General features: G+C 36.5%; 1 protein-coding gene across 1 annotated transcript in view; it reads right to left on the minus strand.

The window, feature by feature from the left end:
• Positions 1-16,214, minus strand: part of LOC144847567 (uncharacterized) — a 52,695-nt gene that overhangs the window by 7,019 nt on the left and 29,462 nt on the right. Inside the window, exons 53-73 of the mRNA XM_078703996.1 lie at positions 15,962-16,078; positions 15,572-15,738; positions 15,119-15,305; positions 14,424-14,531; positions 12,637-12,776; positions 12,219-12,350; positions 11,904-12,105; positions 10,806-10,945; positions 10,300-10,553; positions 9,874-10,019; positions 9,375-9,618; positions 8,676-8,882; positions 5,374-5,606; positions 4,305-4,510; positions 3,896-4,133; positions 3,502-3,684; positions 2,974-3,129; positions 2,620-2,829; positions 1,636-1,781; positions 1,261-1,446; positions 199-310 (exon numbers count right to left, since the gene is read on the minus strand). Of these exons, the coding sequence (XP_078560122.1) occupies positions 199-310; positions 1,261-1,446; positions 1,636-1,781; positions 2,620-2,829; positions 2,974-3,129; positions 3,502-3,684; positions 3,896-4,133; positions 4,305-4,510; positions 5,374-5,606; positions 8,676-8,882; positions 9,375-9,618; positions 9,874-10,019; positions 10,300-10,553; positions 10,806-10,945; positions 11,904-12,105; positions 12,219-12,350; positions 12,637-12,776; positions 14,424-14,531; positions 15,119-15,305; positions 15,572-15,738; positions 15,962-16,078 (3,714 nt within the window). The remainder of the gene's footprint in view (positions 1-198; positions 311-1,260; positions 1,447-1,635; positions 1,782-2,619; positions 2,830-2,973; positions 3,130-3,501; positions 3,685-3,895; positions 4,134-4,304; positions 4,511-5,373; positions 5,607-8,675; positions 8,883-9,374; positions 9,619-9,873; positions 10,020-10,299; positions 10,554-10,805; positions 10,946-11,903; positions 12,106-12,218; positions 12,351-12,636; positions 12,777-14,423; positions 14,532-15,118; positions 15,306-15,571; positions 15,739-15,961; positions 16,079-16,214) is intronic.

Below are 16,214 nucleotides of genomic sequence, written 5' to 3' on the forward strand. Positions count from 1 at the left end.
TGTCTGCCTGGCCATAGCAACCTTGTTCATGTGCACTTTAAAGAACCTAGTACATCTTCAAGACGAGTATGGGGTTACCCCGGTGTACTAGTACATACACCGCCACTGTCACAGCCACTACTTTAAAGTAGGCCTCCTAGTTCGTTGATTATGGAACTTACGACGATGAAGATGAAGAATTATTTGTTTGATGCCTACCTCCATTGCCAGCAGTACCAAGTGAATGTTACGATCTTTTTCCAGTAATGATCTTGATAGTGTCATGCATGCGGAGTATGTCAATCTCTCTACCACTGCCTTTACTGCAGCTCTAAAAAACAATCCAAAAACAATATGACAAATACTGTAAGACTATCTGACTATGAGTGACATGACAAACTAGATGTACAGTAGTGTAATGGTAGTCTTGAGTCTCTATAATGAAATTCTGGCGTTACAATTGAATGAATTTGCTTAGTGACCACTTACAATACAAAAAAAAAGGAGTAAAGTATGCTCTGATGATAAATGGATGAAAAAACTGTAAGAAGTCAAAAATGAGGAGAAAAAAACAAAGATAGAAATGAATGCTCAATCATGACCTGATGACCCAACAATGGGTAATGCATAAGTATAAGCGCAGTGGACAACACACACAACACTTTCATCTCTCCTAAGGGTCTCTTTGTATCAAGTGCTGCCTCCACACAGTGCTCTTTTACAATGACAAAATGTTATGAGAGTTTGTGCAGTGGAATCATTCTAATGGAATAATAACACCACTAATGGTTGGTATTCATCATTTGTGATGGAAAAGTAATGACCACAGCAGACACATACCGGTGCATAGTCTTGAGTGAAACAGACTTTTTACGGGGCTTTTTACATGCAAGAAACCTAAAGATGAGTGCAAGACAAAGATACACTCAGTGCAAGTAGTTACAGAAGTAAAAGTAGTAGTTAAAGAAATTGTATACATAGTAGTGTTCAATCATTGTGCTGCAAAACTAATAATAGTGCACTGTGTATTTAGTATTGTAAGAAGCAGAACGATATGATTGCTATAAATTTATTTGCTACTGAAAAAACAGATCAAAATTAGAAAGATTTGTAAGCTAAAATAAGCACACATAATAGATTGTTTAGTGTAAAATAAACAAACAAAATAATAAAATCAACACACTATTATTAGAATATCTAACCATTACTACTACTGTGTTGCCATTATTTCATACCCTAATAAAGAATAAAATAGTCTGCTTTAGTCAATCGTCTTTTTACCTTTCTGAGTGTTTGATTGAAGCGTCATAAACCTGTAGAAACTGTTGCCAGGAAGATTGGTAAATTGGGTTAATTTCAGTGAGTCCTCTGGCAACATTGAAGCACACTGCTCCACGCTTTGCGATTGATCGGTAACTCTCTTTCGCATTACGAATCGCTCGTTCAGAAGTTATCACTCTTCCTTGGCTGTAAGAAAAGTTTACTAGTCACACTCCATTTCATTTATTTGTTTGATAAAAAACGTCTGGGGTTTCTAAAGAGACAATGAAGCTTGTAAGCCAGAAGTCCCGGCTTAAAATTTACGACACTATATACGGTAGAAAAAGTGATATTCCAAAAAACAGATAGATACTGACTCAAGTGACTCTACTGTACCTTTCTAAAGTTTCATCATAATGTTTTTTCATATCAGCCAGTTTCTTTGTTGTCTGTAGATCATTCAACAGCCTCTTATCCCCTGCAAGACATTCTAACATCTGTCTCTCCAACTCCTCCAGTTGCTGCATATTGCCGATCTTTTCCTAGATAACATTATATTGAATAGTTTTAGTTCATGATAAGTGAATAAACAATTTGGTGCTTATATGCTACAACCTTTTTTCTGGAGAAACTCTTTCCGAGTCACAACCCTCACTCCTGAAGACTTTTTTAGCTTAACAACTGACATGTTCAGACATTCTCAACCTCATTCCAATTCCTTTTTAGGAGCACATGGTATTACAAGTGTGACTCGTTAACACGGTTCTTTAATTCAACTGTTTTATTAATTCACCGAGCGTAACATAGTTTGCATAATTGTGTACACATGGTGTACACCAACCCCGACTAGTTTTTGCACTAAATCTTATTTTTCCATTAGAAACTCATTCTAACTATTATGCTTAGCTAAAGCCCAAACAGAAAAAAGTGTGATGTGCCCAAATACTGTATGGTAGTAATATGACATCATCATGTCCATATATGTGAGGGCGTGTGGCGCAGTGTGTTGGACGTTCGACTACTGGTCGTGAGATTAATGTTCGAATCCAACTCTCGCCGCATTGCTTGTATCCTTGGGCAAGATACTTTACTTACGTTTGCCTCTCTCCACCGGGGTGTATAAATGGGAACCCGGTTAGATCAAGACACAAATTTGCGCTGATTACTAGCTGCATTATGGGAGTATGTTTCCATACGTGTTTGATAAAAAAAAAATGACTGGGGTAATAATGTTCAGCGCATTGAGAGCTTGCTTATATGCGCTATATAAGAATGAACTATATATATATATATGGGCACATCACATTTTTTTTTCACATTTTGTTTGATAGTGTAGACAAGGCTTTACAGTAGAATAAAGATCATGTATATTTTCAATACCTTAGCATAAGTAACTCTGTCTTCTTCAAGCCTAGCCTTCTCCAACTGCATGAACCTATCCAGTAACTCTTCCTCACAATCCTCAGCTGTTTGATAGAAGTACTGCACGCTGGTATACGCCGCCAGGCAGTTGGGAATCGTGTGTGGTTGGTTTGTGGTGTGGAGGTAAAGACGGAAGCTGGGATTGCACTCTACCTCATGGTCCGCAACCTGATGACATAGAAGACATGAGAATGGTATATGATCAAGTTTAGTTTTGGTGGATTCTAGGTTCAGGGAATGACCAAGGCCCTAGGTAATTGTAAATCCAAAGTTCTATATTACTGAATGTTTATAATGTAGTAAACTTCTTACCATCATTTTGAATGGCATTTTACTGGTCATAAACGTCATCCTTTTACGTAATACTTGATAAAAACGAAAATCATCTGTCAGTGCTATAACATTACAATCTGTGATCACCAGAGAAGACCCTTCTGTCAGGCATGTCTCCAATTGAGACCTCAACTCCTGAAACACAGAAAGGAAAATGGAGAAGAGGATATATATATTAAGCGCTGATACAGCTAGAAAAAGACAATGACAGGTCATTTATTTTATCGATTTCTTCTTTATACTGGGGGACCTCTTCAGTCAAAAACTGTTCTACCAGAGGACCCAGTAAACAGACAAACAAAAAGTAACAAAGTTAAAAAACAAAGACAAAACACAAGATAAAAACCAGCAACACTAAACTACTAACAGCATTGAAAATAATTGAGATATTTGAAAAATGTTTTCATTTGGTTTTATATTAAATATCTGTATACAGTTCTTTATTTATTACTGGTTTAACGTCAAGAATTGTATACAGATATATATTTCAGATACATTCCAACTTACATGATATTTAACTTTCATAAGTTTGCCACCTTTAAATGCCTTAAGCCAGTCCAAGACACGACTTGTTGGATCACACAGCAACGGCCACGCTGTTGAACTTAATTCTTGCGTAATGAAACAGGCATTATCACATGACACTGGGGTCATCGGCAGATTGAGCAAGCGGAACGACTCAATATCCACCTAAACATACAAAATAATAAATAAATAAACAAACAAAACAATTATCAGTTAGTTACTACTACTAGTTAATTATTACTACTTGGTTAGTTACTAGTTAGTTACTACTATTGGGTTATTTCATTATTTTAGAGGGTGTTTAGTATAATAATAATAAATACGCATGACATTTATTATTTTATCAAAATAAGTATCCGCAGTATCGTTTAGTTACCTTTGAAAATAAGAAGTCTATCATCTGAATATGTTTGAACAGCTGCCTTCTTGGTACAGGTAGACTGTGTGTGGAGCAAACTTGCATAAAGAATGACGCAAGACGTTTACGTGAGTCAATCTGCATCCCGCCACAGTACGTCAGGAATGCAGAGGCCGCCAGACAAGTGCCTAGTAGCAACTGATTCACTGAATTTTCATCCACGTAATCTTTCCATCTTTTTTCTGCTTCCTTTAAACTGATATATAAAAACCAAATGTTGGGTATACTAGTAAGTTTGGTTTGGAAAATTTACCTTTTATTACAAATTGATGTAATTTACACAAATAGATTAAGAATTTATAACAAAACAGATAGATATAAAAACAAAATTGTATTGGACTCTGAAAGTTTTGACAATGACATCTACCTGTAAATCATGTCAACGGCTGCTCTTAACCTCTCGTTGCTAGCGACAAGCTCAATCTCCAATGAATGCTTCTCTCTTACGGCATCATCAAATGACTTCTGAAGCAGGTCCAGTTCATCTTGGATGGCAGGGATATCTGCTTCTGTGTATTGCTTCTCTGGTTCTCCAGATGACTCACTCTGGTTCTCTTCTGCTTCTCTTGCTTCCTAGAAACGATTTATAAATACAAATTAAAAAAAATATGAATGAAATGTTTTAAAATTTCTCTTAAACTGACGGCAAATTGAAACGTAATTTGAAAGTTAATTTTTTTTGTTTTGTTTTACAGATTACCTTAAATTACATGCTTACTACAAGCTACAAACAAAATAAAAACAATTGCACATATAAAGTCTACTACTATATCTAATCTGTTAGTGTTTGCTGGATAGTCTACAGTACATACTAGAAAGTAAACATGTATTGGTACAAAATATTATACAGAACAATTATGACTAAAACACTATGACCCCACAATCATTACACTATAATAAAGCATTCACATACAACAAATAGTTCTATAGAGTTATTTAAAAAATATTAACAATTATAGGTTTTCTTTTATTTATTTACACATATTATTTTAAATCCTAAAAACTTGTCTACGACATTGACATGCCACATGTTGCTAGCACATGCAATGCTTACCACCAATCGTTTCAAGATTCTAGAGAACCAGAACAGCTGAAGATTGAATAGGTAATAAAAGCAACACAAAATTATTATAATTTATCAGATTAAAAAAAAAGATGAGATTTTTCTATTTGTAATTAAGATGTTTAGCACAGATAATTATATACAGTTTCAAGAGCCAAACAACTTTCTCTTATAGGCGTGTCCCTTAAAGAGACTGGTTGTAGTATTAAAACATATATTGTGCTCTTAAAAGAAGTGTGGGACTGTCTGCATAGCTGGTCGTAGAAAAATAAACCTTAGATTACTACACATGATAAAATAAAAGGTTAGCTGTAAAACAGTGTCCTCTCTTTAAATTAGAACTGTAGAAAAAAGAAGAAAAAAACCTTCTTACCCTCTCTTCTTTTTCAACTTGAAGTTTTTCATTTTCCATTCTCTCTCTCTCAAGTTCCTTAAGTTTCTCAAGAGCCTCTTGTAGAGGACCACACAGATGGGAGTATTCTACGATGGCACAGGTGTATGCTACAAGCGTACCAGCATCTTCTGAACTGTAGCGAGTTGTAGCAATTGTGATACCTTCACCTCCTGAGGGCGACTTACGAGATGATGCTGGCAATTTTGGTCCTCCTGTTACAGGTGGGAAAAACAATTTTAATATCAATTTGGACGATAATCAGAAAGATAAAATATAGAGTAGTTACAGATCATGAACACACTTATGGGAGACTAAGGGTACTGTTCTGTGATTACTATTTAGGAGCATTGAAATATTAATCTTTTTTTTTCAAATATATTTTTACCTTTGTGTTTGTTAGGTTGATTTTGGTTACCTCTTCTGCCATTATAAAGACATAGCCCTTTAGGACCAATGTTATGTTTTCAAAAAATAATTTCTTTCTTTTAACTGACAAGTTTGAGTAAACCAGGGAAGAGTGAAATTACTAATTATTATATCTAATTGTTCATACAGATTTTATCAGAACTGTAGACTGTAAACGTATTAGCTTATGCCTACCTGGTACATCAAGTAAAGACCCTTCCCCAGTGACCCCTTCTCAAATACATTATTTTATGCCTACCTGGTAAATCGAGTAAAGACCCTTCCCCAGTGACCCCTTCTCAAATGTATTAGCTTATGCCTACCTGGTACATCAAGTAAGGACCCTTCCCCAGTGACCCCTTCTCAAATACATTATTTTATGCCTACCTGGTACATCGAGTAAAGACCCTTCCCCAGTGACCCCTTCTCAAATGTATTAGCTTATGCCTACCTGGTACATCAAGTAAGGACCCTTCCCCAGTGACCCCTTCTCAAATACATTATTTTATGCCTACCTGGTACATCGAGTAAAGACCCTTCCCCAGTGACCCCTTCTCAAATACATTATTTTATGTCTACCTGGTACATCGAGTAAAGACCCTTCCCCAGTGACCCCTTCTCAAATGTATTAGCTTATGCCTACCTGGTACATCGAGTAAAGACCCTTCCCCAGTGACCCCTTCTCAAATGTATTATTTTATGCCTACCTGGTACATCGAGTAAAGACCCTTCCCCAGTGACCCCTTCTCAAATGTATTAGCTTATGCCTACCTGGTACATCGAGTAAAAACCCTTCCCCAGTGACCCCCTCTCAAATACATTATTTTATGCCTACCTGGTACATCGAGTAAAGACCCTTCCCCAGTGACCCCTTCTCACTTACATTATTTTATGCCTACCTGGTACATCGAGTAAAGACCCTTCCCCAGTGACCCCTTCTCAAATGTATTAGCTTATGCCTACCTGGTACATCGAGTAAAGACCCTTCCCCAGTGACCCCTTCTCAAATGTATTAGCTTATGCCTACCTGGTACATCGAGTAAAGACCCTTCCTCAGTGACCCCCTCTCAAATGTATTAGCTTATGCCTACCTGGTACATCGAGTAAAGACCCTTCCCCAGTGACCCCTTCTCACTTACATTATTTTATGCCTACCTGGTACATCGAGTAAAGACCCTTCCCCAGTGACCCCTTCTCACTTACATTATTTTATGCCTACCTGGTACATCAAGTAAGGACACTTCCCCAGTGACGCCTTCTCAAATGTATTAGCTTATGCCTACCTGGTACATCGAGTAAAGACCCTTCCCCAGTGACCCCCTCTCAAATGTATTAGCTTATGCCTACCTGGTACATCGAGTAAAGACCCTTCCCCAGTGACCCCCTTCTCACTTACATTATTTTATGCCTACCTGGTACATCGAGTAAAGACCCTTCCCCAGTGACCCCTTCTCAAATACATTATTTTATGCCTACCTGGTACATCGAGTAAAGACCCTTCCCCAGTGACTCCTTCTCAAATGTATTAGCTTATGCCTACCTGGTACATCGAGTAAAGACCCTTCCCCAGTGACCCCCTCTCAAATACATTATTTTATGCCTACCTGGTACATCGAGTAAAGACCCTTCCCCAGTGACCCCTTCTCAATGTATTAGCTTATGCCTACCAGGTACATCGAGTAAAGACCCTTCCCCAGTGACCCCTTCTCAATGTATTAGCTTATGCCTACCTGGTACATCAAGTAAAGACCCTTCCCCAGTGACCCCCTCTCAAATGTATTAGCTTATGCCTACCTGGTACATCGAGTAAAGACCCTTCCCCAGTGACCCCCTCTCAAATACATTATTTTATGCCTACCTGGTACATCGAGTAAAGACCCTTCCCCAGTGACCCCCTCTCAAATGTATTAGCTTATGCCTACCTGGTACATCGAGTAAAGACCCTTCCCCAGTGACCCCCTCTCAAATACATTATTTTATGCCTACCTGGTACATCGAGTAAAGACCCTTCCCCAGTGACCCCTTCTCAATGTATTAGCTTATGCCTACCTGGTACATCAAGTAAAGACCCTTCCCCAGTGTCCCCCTCTCAAATGTATTAGCTTATGCCTACCTGGTACATCGAGTAAAGACCCTTCCCCAGTGACCCCCTCTCAAATACATTATTTTATGCCTACCTGGTACATCGAGTAAAGACCCTTCCCCAGTGACCCCTTCTCAATGTATTAGCTTATGCCTACCTGGTACATCGAGTAAAGACCCTTCCCCAGTGACCCCTTCTCAATGTATTAGCTTATGCCTACCTGGTACATCGAGTAAAGACCCTTCCCCAGTGACCCCTTCTCAATGTATTAGCTTATGCCTACCTGGTACATCAAGTAAAGACCCTTCCCCAGTGACCCCCTCTCAAATGTATTAGCTTATGCCTACCTGGTACATCGAGTAAAGACCCTTCCCCAGTGACCCCCTCTCAAATACATTATTTTATGCCTACCTGGTACATCGAGTAAAGACCCTTCCCCAGTGACCCCCTCTCAAATACATTATTTTATGCCTACCTGGTACATCGAGTAAAGACCCTTCCCCAGTGACCCCTTCTCAATGTATTAGCTTATGCCTACCTGGTACATCAAGTAAAGACCCTTCCCCAGTGACCCCTTCTCAAATGTATTAGCTTATGCCTACCTGGTACATCGAGTAAAGACCCTTCCCCAGTGACCCCCTCTCAAATGTATTAGCTTATGCCTACCTGGTACATCAAGTAAAGACCCTTCCCCAGTGACCCCCTCTCAAATGTATTAGCTTATGCCTACCTGGTAAATCGAGTAAAGACCCTTCCCCAGTGACCCCTTCTCAATGTATTAGCTTATGCCTACCTGGTACATCGAGTAAAGACCCTTCCCCAGTGACCCCTTCTCCATCTTTAGTCCTTGGTAGGAAATACTCCACATTGGCGAGGATTGATTTGTCAAGACCATTCTCCCAGCTAATGGTGTGAAGGAGTTCAACAAACTTATTAGAGTCATTCATCATCACTTGAAGTTGTTTCCACTTGGTCTTCTCTGATATGTTATCTTTTGATTCTATTTACAAAGAAAATATTTTGTCATATATTTCATATATTTCAAATATCATTAATGGTTTTCTTTTACAGCTACAATTTTTCTAAGTGCTTTAAACACAAAAAAGTCTACCAGAAAGGTGTGCTTCAACGAGGCCGTATAACATTGTAAAGTATTAAAATAAAAAAATGTTCATTACTCCATTCTCCAGTACTTTTACACAAAATCTAATTTTATATCTATACATGGTTTGAAGTTCCAAAATGAGAGCTCCTTGGAACAGAATTCACATTTTTGTATGTGCATGCTGACAAGGAAGAACAACCATGAGTTGATCTGAGCCTCTGGGTATTAATAAAGTTGAATTGAAATGACTTTACAAAGACACAAGTCTTATCTTACAGTTTAGAGCCTGTAAACTAAAAAGATAATTCAGTCTACCTCAATTAAAGTTCCTGTTTTAACTAAAGACAACCAAGAATGGATAAATAAGGACAAACTTGAAATACATACTGGAACTCTTCCAGGTTTTACTAGGGCTTTTCATGCCGATTGAGCTGGTTCTGCCAGACAACATGGATGAGTTCTCATCGCTTGGGTAGGTCAACCTTTCAGACTTTTCTGGTTGTACAGGCTTAGACTTTCCAAGTAGTGCCATGATCATCTCCAGAACTTGGAGCACGATTGGAGTTGGGTTCTGGAAAGAGCGCACTCGCTCAATGCATGCTCGGTCAACTCTATCCTTCCAAAAGATAACCTAGAAAGATAAGAATATTATATTAATACTGCTGTCGATATTCAAGTGTTGTGGGTTTAAACTAATACAAGCTTTTCTATTACATCTCAAAATATAATTTTTAATTACAGCTGTTGCTATTTAAGCAGCTTGGGTTTAAATTATGATGCTAAATAATTTAAGAAAGCTGCGCTTTATAGCTCTCTTCTTATAGTTTATTCTTGAAAAAAATGTTTATAAAAAAATCAAATTAAGTATATTTAGTTTAATTCTAACCTGTTCACGAGCTTTTTGTAAACTTGCTCGGCATTCTTCCAACTCTTTCGTTGCCTTCAGTAGTTCTTCTCCAATAGCAACTTGACGGCATTTCAGGTTTTCCTCACGCAGACGATCAAACTCTTTGTCATATTCATCTCTATCTTCTACAATTTTAATAACAATTTATTTAAACGATTTAAAAGATTAAAGAACGCTTTGAGAATTAAGTGTTGGCATACACTACCAAACTAGTTTGACAAAAAAGTGTGATGTGCCTAAATATGGTAGTGATATGCCCAAATATCTTAGTGATATGTCATCATGTCCATATATGGGTACGTACATCACATTTTTTTGTCACATCAAGTTTGATAGTGTAGACAGAACTTAATATATTCATCATTGCGTAGGTCATAGGTCAACACAACTTGCAACATGTCTTACCATCCATAAGTAGCTCGTCCTGCTCTTCTTCATCACTCTCTACTTCCGTCATCTGCAGGAAGGCATTCAAACTTCCCTGAGACTGCTGGTACAAGGCTTTGGTCTTTTCCAAGATAGTAGCCTTACTACTAAGCTGCTTTAGCAACGTTGCTGTCTTTTCACTGGCTTGTTCAAACAACTTTTGAAGTCTCGCTATCTCTGCCTTCTTGGCACGTGCATCTTCTCTGGTCTTTGAGAGGCAGGATAAAGTTTTCCTAAAAAAGAAAATTATAATTCAAATCATCATAATTAATCATTCTCACTCCTGAGGACGATCAAAGCATATTGATCGAAACATCGAGAAACTCAACAGTTCTTTTCAGAACTAATATACGTGGTGTACCGCAAAACATATATCAACATTTGATTTCGCCATGCAAACCTTCAAATAATATATAATTCAAATCACTAAATATAATAAATATATTTGAAATTAAATAAATTTATTTAAAATTTGAAGTACTTACTTAAGTTGGTTAACTTTGGTAGTATTTTCTTTGCTTTTGGTCGTGTACAGGTATTTAAAACAATCCATAAACCGGCGGAAAGTACGGGGACCAATGAACAGTTCATGTTTGCCTGGTTCATTATCAAGTCGATGCTTCAGCTGAAGAGAAATTATTAATACCAAATATATTACTAGACAAATCATAAAATGGAATACAAATACATTTATTCATCAAATCACAATTAAATAATATTATGTATAATATAATATAAAAAAAAAAATTTAAAAAAATTATGAAATGGGGTCTTCAGGAAACCAGGAGGTTTGTATGATAGAGACGCCAGATTACTTAATATTTAAAAATTGGTTTACAAAATAATAGTTCAAGTTTACCAGTAAAAAAATAGTGAGGGGAGAAAAAAAATAGACAAGCTAATTATCAGTAACAGTATAACACGCCCTTTGGAACACCTCTATTAAAGAAATTTTCCTGTAAAATGAACAAGGGGAAAGTTTTATACTAAGTAACCGCTATACAAGGAATAAAACTAATAAGGGGACACTTTGTTTGGCCTATAGAAGTTATTCTCTTAACAGTGGCTCTAATGTATGTTATGAAGTATTGTTTGTGACTGGCAGATTGTTGAATTATGCTGTAGGGGTGTTTTGAATATCAATTAGGTATGTCACGCCTAGATTGAAGTTAATTATATGGCTACTGAAGAACGCAATTAAAAGTATACAGATATATAATAATATTAGCAACTGAATGTCTTTATTTCTTTGTCCGCCGGTTACTTCTTCGTGGACTTGTTCACTACCAATTACAATCCAATCATACATAAACATTCATGTGTATACTTGGCTTGGTTTACTACAAATGGTGGTCAGACAGTACCAACTTCAGCCCAACCGGGCAGCAAATGGTCAATCTGTATTATTGCTGAGGTGTGACACCTCCCTTCTCTACAAGGTTGATGTGAGGTGTACTTAATACATTCCTCAGCAATTCTTCTATACGGTAATACACCTGACTAGTTCTATGCAAATTACCCTTTGCGTTTAACTTTTAATACCCGTCACTTTTGACTGTGACAAGGTACATAGTCAAAAATACCTCAATCCTTTGTCTCATGATACTCTTAGTATATGGTAGGTTATCAACTTCTACATTGGTGACTTTAATTGTCTCTTTCTTCCCTTGTATCTTGACCTGGGTCAACGTTGTCTTGTCGCTAGTCTCCCCTGCCCAGGGAATCTGATTGCAGTTATGCAATACATGACTGTGGATCTTTGCCATACAGGACACAATATTATTTCTGTAGGATATAAAAAATGCGAGAGAAAATTGTAATCAGAAAGAGGGAATCATTTTTGATACACCATCAATGATAAAATGGAAAATAAAACATTTTCTAAAATGATATATTACCTCATTTCAGGCGGGCTATCCTTACAGAGTGAATACTTCTGAACATAATAAGTAGCTTCTCCAGTCAGAGCATCATGCAGCCAATCACACATCCAGTTCACCTGCATGCCTTTCAACAATCCAGGATATTGACTGAAGAAAACAAATTTTACTGGATTATTCCATTTTACCATAAGGGATGTTTTATTTTAAGATTATGGCATTTTAAGGTTTAATCAGGTAAGTGTACCAAGTTAGTATACCTTTTTTAGTTGCATATACAGATACTGTTGATACTGTTGAGGGGCCGAGATGCGAGGAATACTTCCCAAGAATGAGGGTCAGAAGTGTCAAGAGAAGACACCTCAATAATTCTCAAACAGGTTTAGTACTATGAAAACAAAGGAACCCAATGTAAACTATAATAATAATACTCTACCTTGATGCAATCTTCAGAAGCCTGTGTGTCGGTGGCAAGCATAGAATAATATGCAAATTACACTTGACCCTTGACACAAAGAACTTCATAGGGTCAATGACCATACGTGGGAAATTACGCTTCATCGCAGGTCCCAGAGCCTGAAATGATGTAGTAGTTTGTAAGTCATATTTTCAATACTGTAACTGGTAATATTAAGCAGATTATGAATTAATGGACTTTCACAGTAGTAATATAATATTCTTTACTAAAGCTCTGTCTACACTACCAAACTAGTTTGACAAAAAAAGCGTGATGTGCTCAAATATGGTAGTGATATGCTTAAATATGGAAGTGTCCATATATGGGCACATCACATTTTTTTGTCACATAAAGTTTGATAGTGTAGACAGGGATTTACAGATGATTCCCACTACACATACCAAACCTTGGTTTATCCCAAACATTTACCTCTCAACTACTAACTACGAAAATAAAATGCTATTTGTATGGTGAGTGAGAACTGTGAGAAAATTAGAACTTTGGAATATCTGGCTGAAGAAATTGTTTATAATTATGTATACCAATAAAGCCACTTGACTATGACACTAAGTAATCTTTATAGAAATAAATAAGTATGAACCATTCTTTTTTTTGTTGTCTTTGTACTATTATTTATGTATGTTTATGATTGTGTATGATGAATGGAAATAAAGAAAGAAAGAAGAAAGAAACAAACCAATAACATTTACCAGTGACATTGAATATACTATGTGTGTATGATCTTAATATTTATGTAATAATTATTAACTATGTTAACTAAAATCAATTAAATCAAATGTTAGTTCTACAAGACTGGGAATGTTAGTTCAAAATATTTGTAATGACGCTGTAAAATTTCTCAAGCAGAAGATATAAAAGCTATAAGCGTGTTGTCCTATAAAAATGATTGTGATAGTGATCAACGTGATCCAAATGTGTCATTACCGACGTAATTTCATCTTTACTTTTTTGGAAATACTGCAAATAAAATAGTGACATTATTAGTATGAGAACACATCTTCTTCTTAAGGTCAATTTACACAGACGAGCGGTAACGGTAATACCAGTGTAAATTGTGTAAATTGACCTTAAGGATATTAAACAATCACTACAAACTTTTAACAGTTAACTAGAAAAGTTTATTATTTAAACACACATTTGGGAACATGCATAAGACACTATTAGGAGTACTCTGGGTCTTCCTCTTTCTAGGTCAGCCAGGCATATCAAGGCGCATTCTACTTTTCTAATCATAGACGTTAACATCGTATGACAAGTGGATCCATCAAGCACAGAAACACAGCTACTCACACACTGGCATTATCAAAGTGTCTGTGCTTGGGTAAAGACTTCAAAGTGTAATGTTTCATTCATATAGACTTACTTCTAATTCCCCAACAAACAATTCAACCTATTAATATGTTCATAACACTACATTTTAAATAACAACTGGGTTAGTAACAATACATTGATTTTTACTTGGAAAAAACAGACAGAAATGAGGAAAATAAAAAGTACAGTACAACAACTTTCTAATGATATTAAATGTTAAAATATATAAAACACACAACGAATACAACAAAGTACACAACACAATTGTATAAATATAAACAGCAAATTCATAAATAATTAGTTAACCAGTTGGCCTGACAATTTGTCCATCAATCTATCAATCAATCAAAATGTATAAATACCACAAACAAAACAGATTAATTAATTATTAATTAGTTATGTTATTAAATAGATTTTTCATAATTGATACCTACCAGAAGAAGCCCATCCAGTTCATCATTTGAAAAGAGTGGCGGGTACTCTCCACATACCAGAAGACTGTTAATGGCATCCAGATATACGTCCTCTTTGAGGTCTTGACCCTGCAAGAAGAGACAGAAGGGAATTAAAGGAATGCTGACACAGAATTTGAAAGAGATGACAGAAAGAGATGACAGAATCAGACGACAGAAACAGATGACAGAATCAGATGACGGAAAGAGATGACAGACACAGACGACAGAAACAGATGACAGAAACCGATGACAGAAACAGATGAAAGAAACAGATAACAGAAACAGATGACAGAAACAGATGACAGAAACAGATGACAGAAACAGATGACAGAAACAGATGACAGAAACAGACGACAGAAACAGACGACAGAATCAGATTGACAGAAACAGATGACAGAAACAGATGACAGAAACAGATGACAGAATCAGATGACATAATCAGATGACAGAATCAGATGACAGAAACAGATGAAAGAAACAGATGAAAGAAACAGATGAAAGAAACAGATGACAGAAACAGATGACAGATACAGATGACAGAATCAGATGACAGAAACAGATGACAGAATCAGATGACAGAATCAGATGACAGAAACAGACGACAGAAACAGACGACAGAAACAGGCGACAGAAACAGACGACAGATAGAGATGACAGAAACAGATGACACTTACAGTGAACATTAATGTAAGCATTTTTCCCTCTGTACCAGACAGTCTCACCGCTGATCGTAGTCCATCAAAGAAACTGTTATTCTTGGAGGTGTCGATGGGATGTAGTGGCATGTCTGCTACGTGTAACGCCATGTTGACTAGGCTGGTCAGGTGACTTCCTATAGCACCAATCAGAAGCATGCTTCCACTACAAAAATTAGAATAAATTAATCAAAAATACATGTATAGGAAAACCACATGGATAAAAACTATAGAATGATATGAAAAGAAAAAAAAATAAGTGCACACTTTAGCAAATAATCACTCTGATTGGAGAAATCTTGAAGTGCGATATGTTACAAGCGTTTGTGGTGATGAGGGAAAATATGAAGAAGAGCTTGAATAGTTGCAGTGACATACATTGACAGTTCATCATCATTATTAATTGCTCTTAAAAACAAAACTGGTACTTACCCGTGATGAAAACTAAGAATACGATGCATTCTGATCACATGATGTATCACATGATCTGATAACATGATGTTAAGTTGAACATTTCCAAACTCTTCATTGTAGCGTGTGAGGTGAGAAAGAAGACAACGATGAACCTCAACTAAGTTTGTAACTGGTTGAAGCACAACCTGGCCAGGTACAAAATTGAAATACACATATTAAAAAATGTTGAATAAAAAAATAGAAATATAAATTTATATCTAGTAACCTCCACCAACGAGGTTATGTTTTCATACATGTGTGTCTGTTTCTTTCTATATTTGTTAGCTGATTACTCAGATTTTAAAGGATAGTTTCATAGCTGTATGGTAACAAGTCATTATTTTTGATTATTGATTTAACTCTTCTTACCCGAACTGCTTTCTGTGACATAGACGTCACAGGTCGTTGATATGTTCTTGATTCGATGGGAAAGGTCACAAAATGGTCATAGTGTTCAAATTCCTCTTCTTGTGTCATTGGAAAATGCTAAAAGAAAACAAATAAAATGTTGATTAAACATGGGCATATTCAACCCTGGAATATTCATTTAAGCTTAATTCCAAGGATAGAATGGTGGTGAATGGAATATAAGGTGTAGATTTCCAATTTTTTTATTTTTTTC

This window comes from Antedon bifida, chromosome 7 (genome assembly GCF_963402885.1).
Source record: "Antedon bifida chromosome 7, ecAntBifi1.1, whole genome shotgun sequence".
Taxonomy (NCBI): domain Eukaryota; kingdom Metazoa; phylum Echinodermata; class Crinoidea; order Comatulida; family Antedonidae; genus Antedon; species Antedon bifida.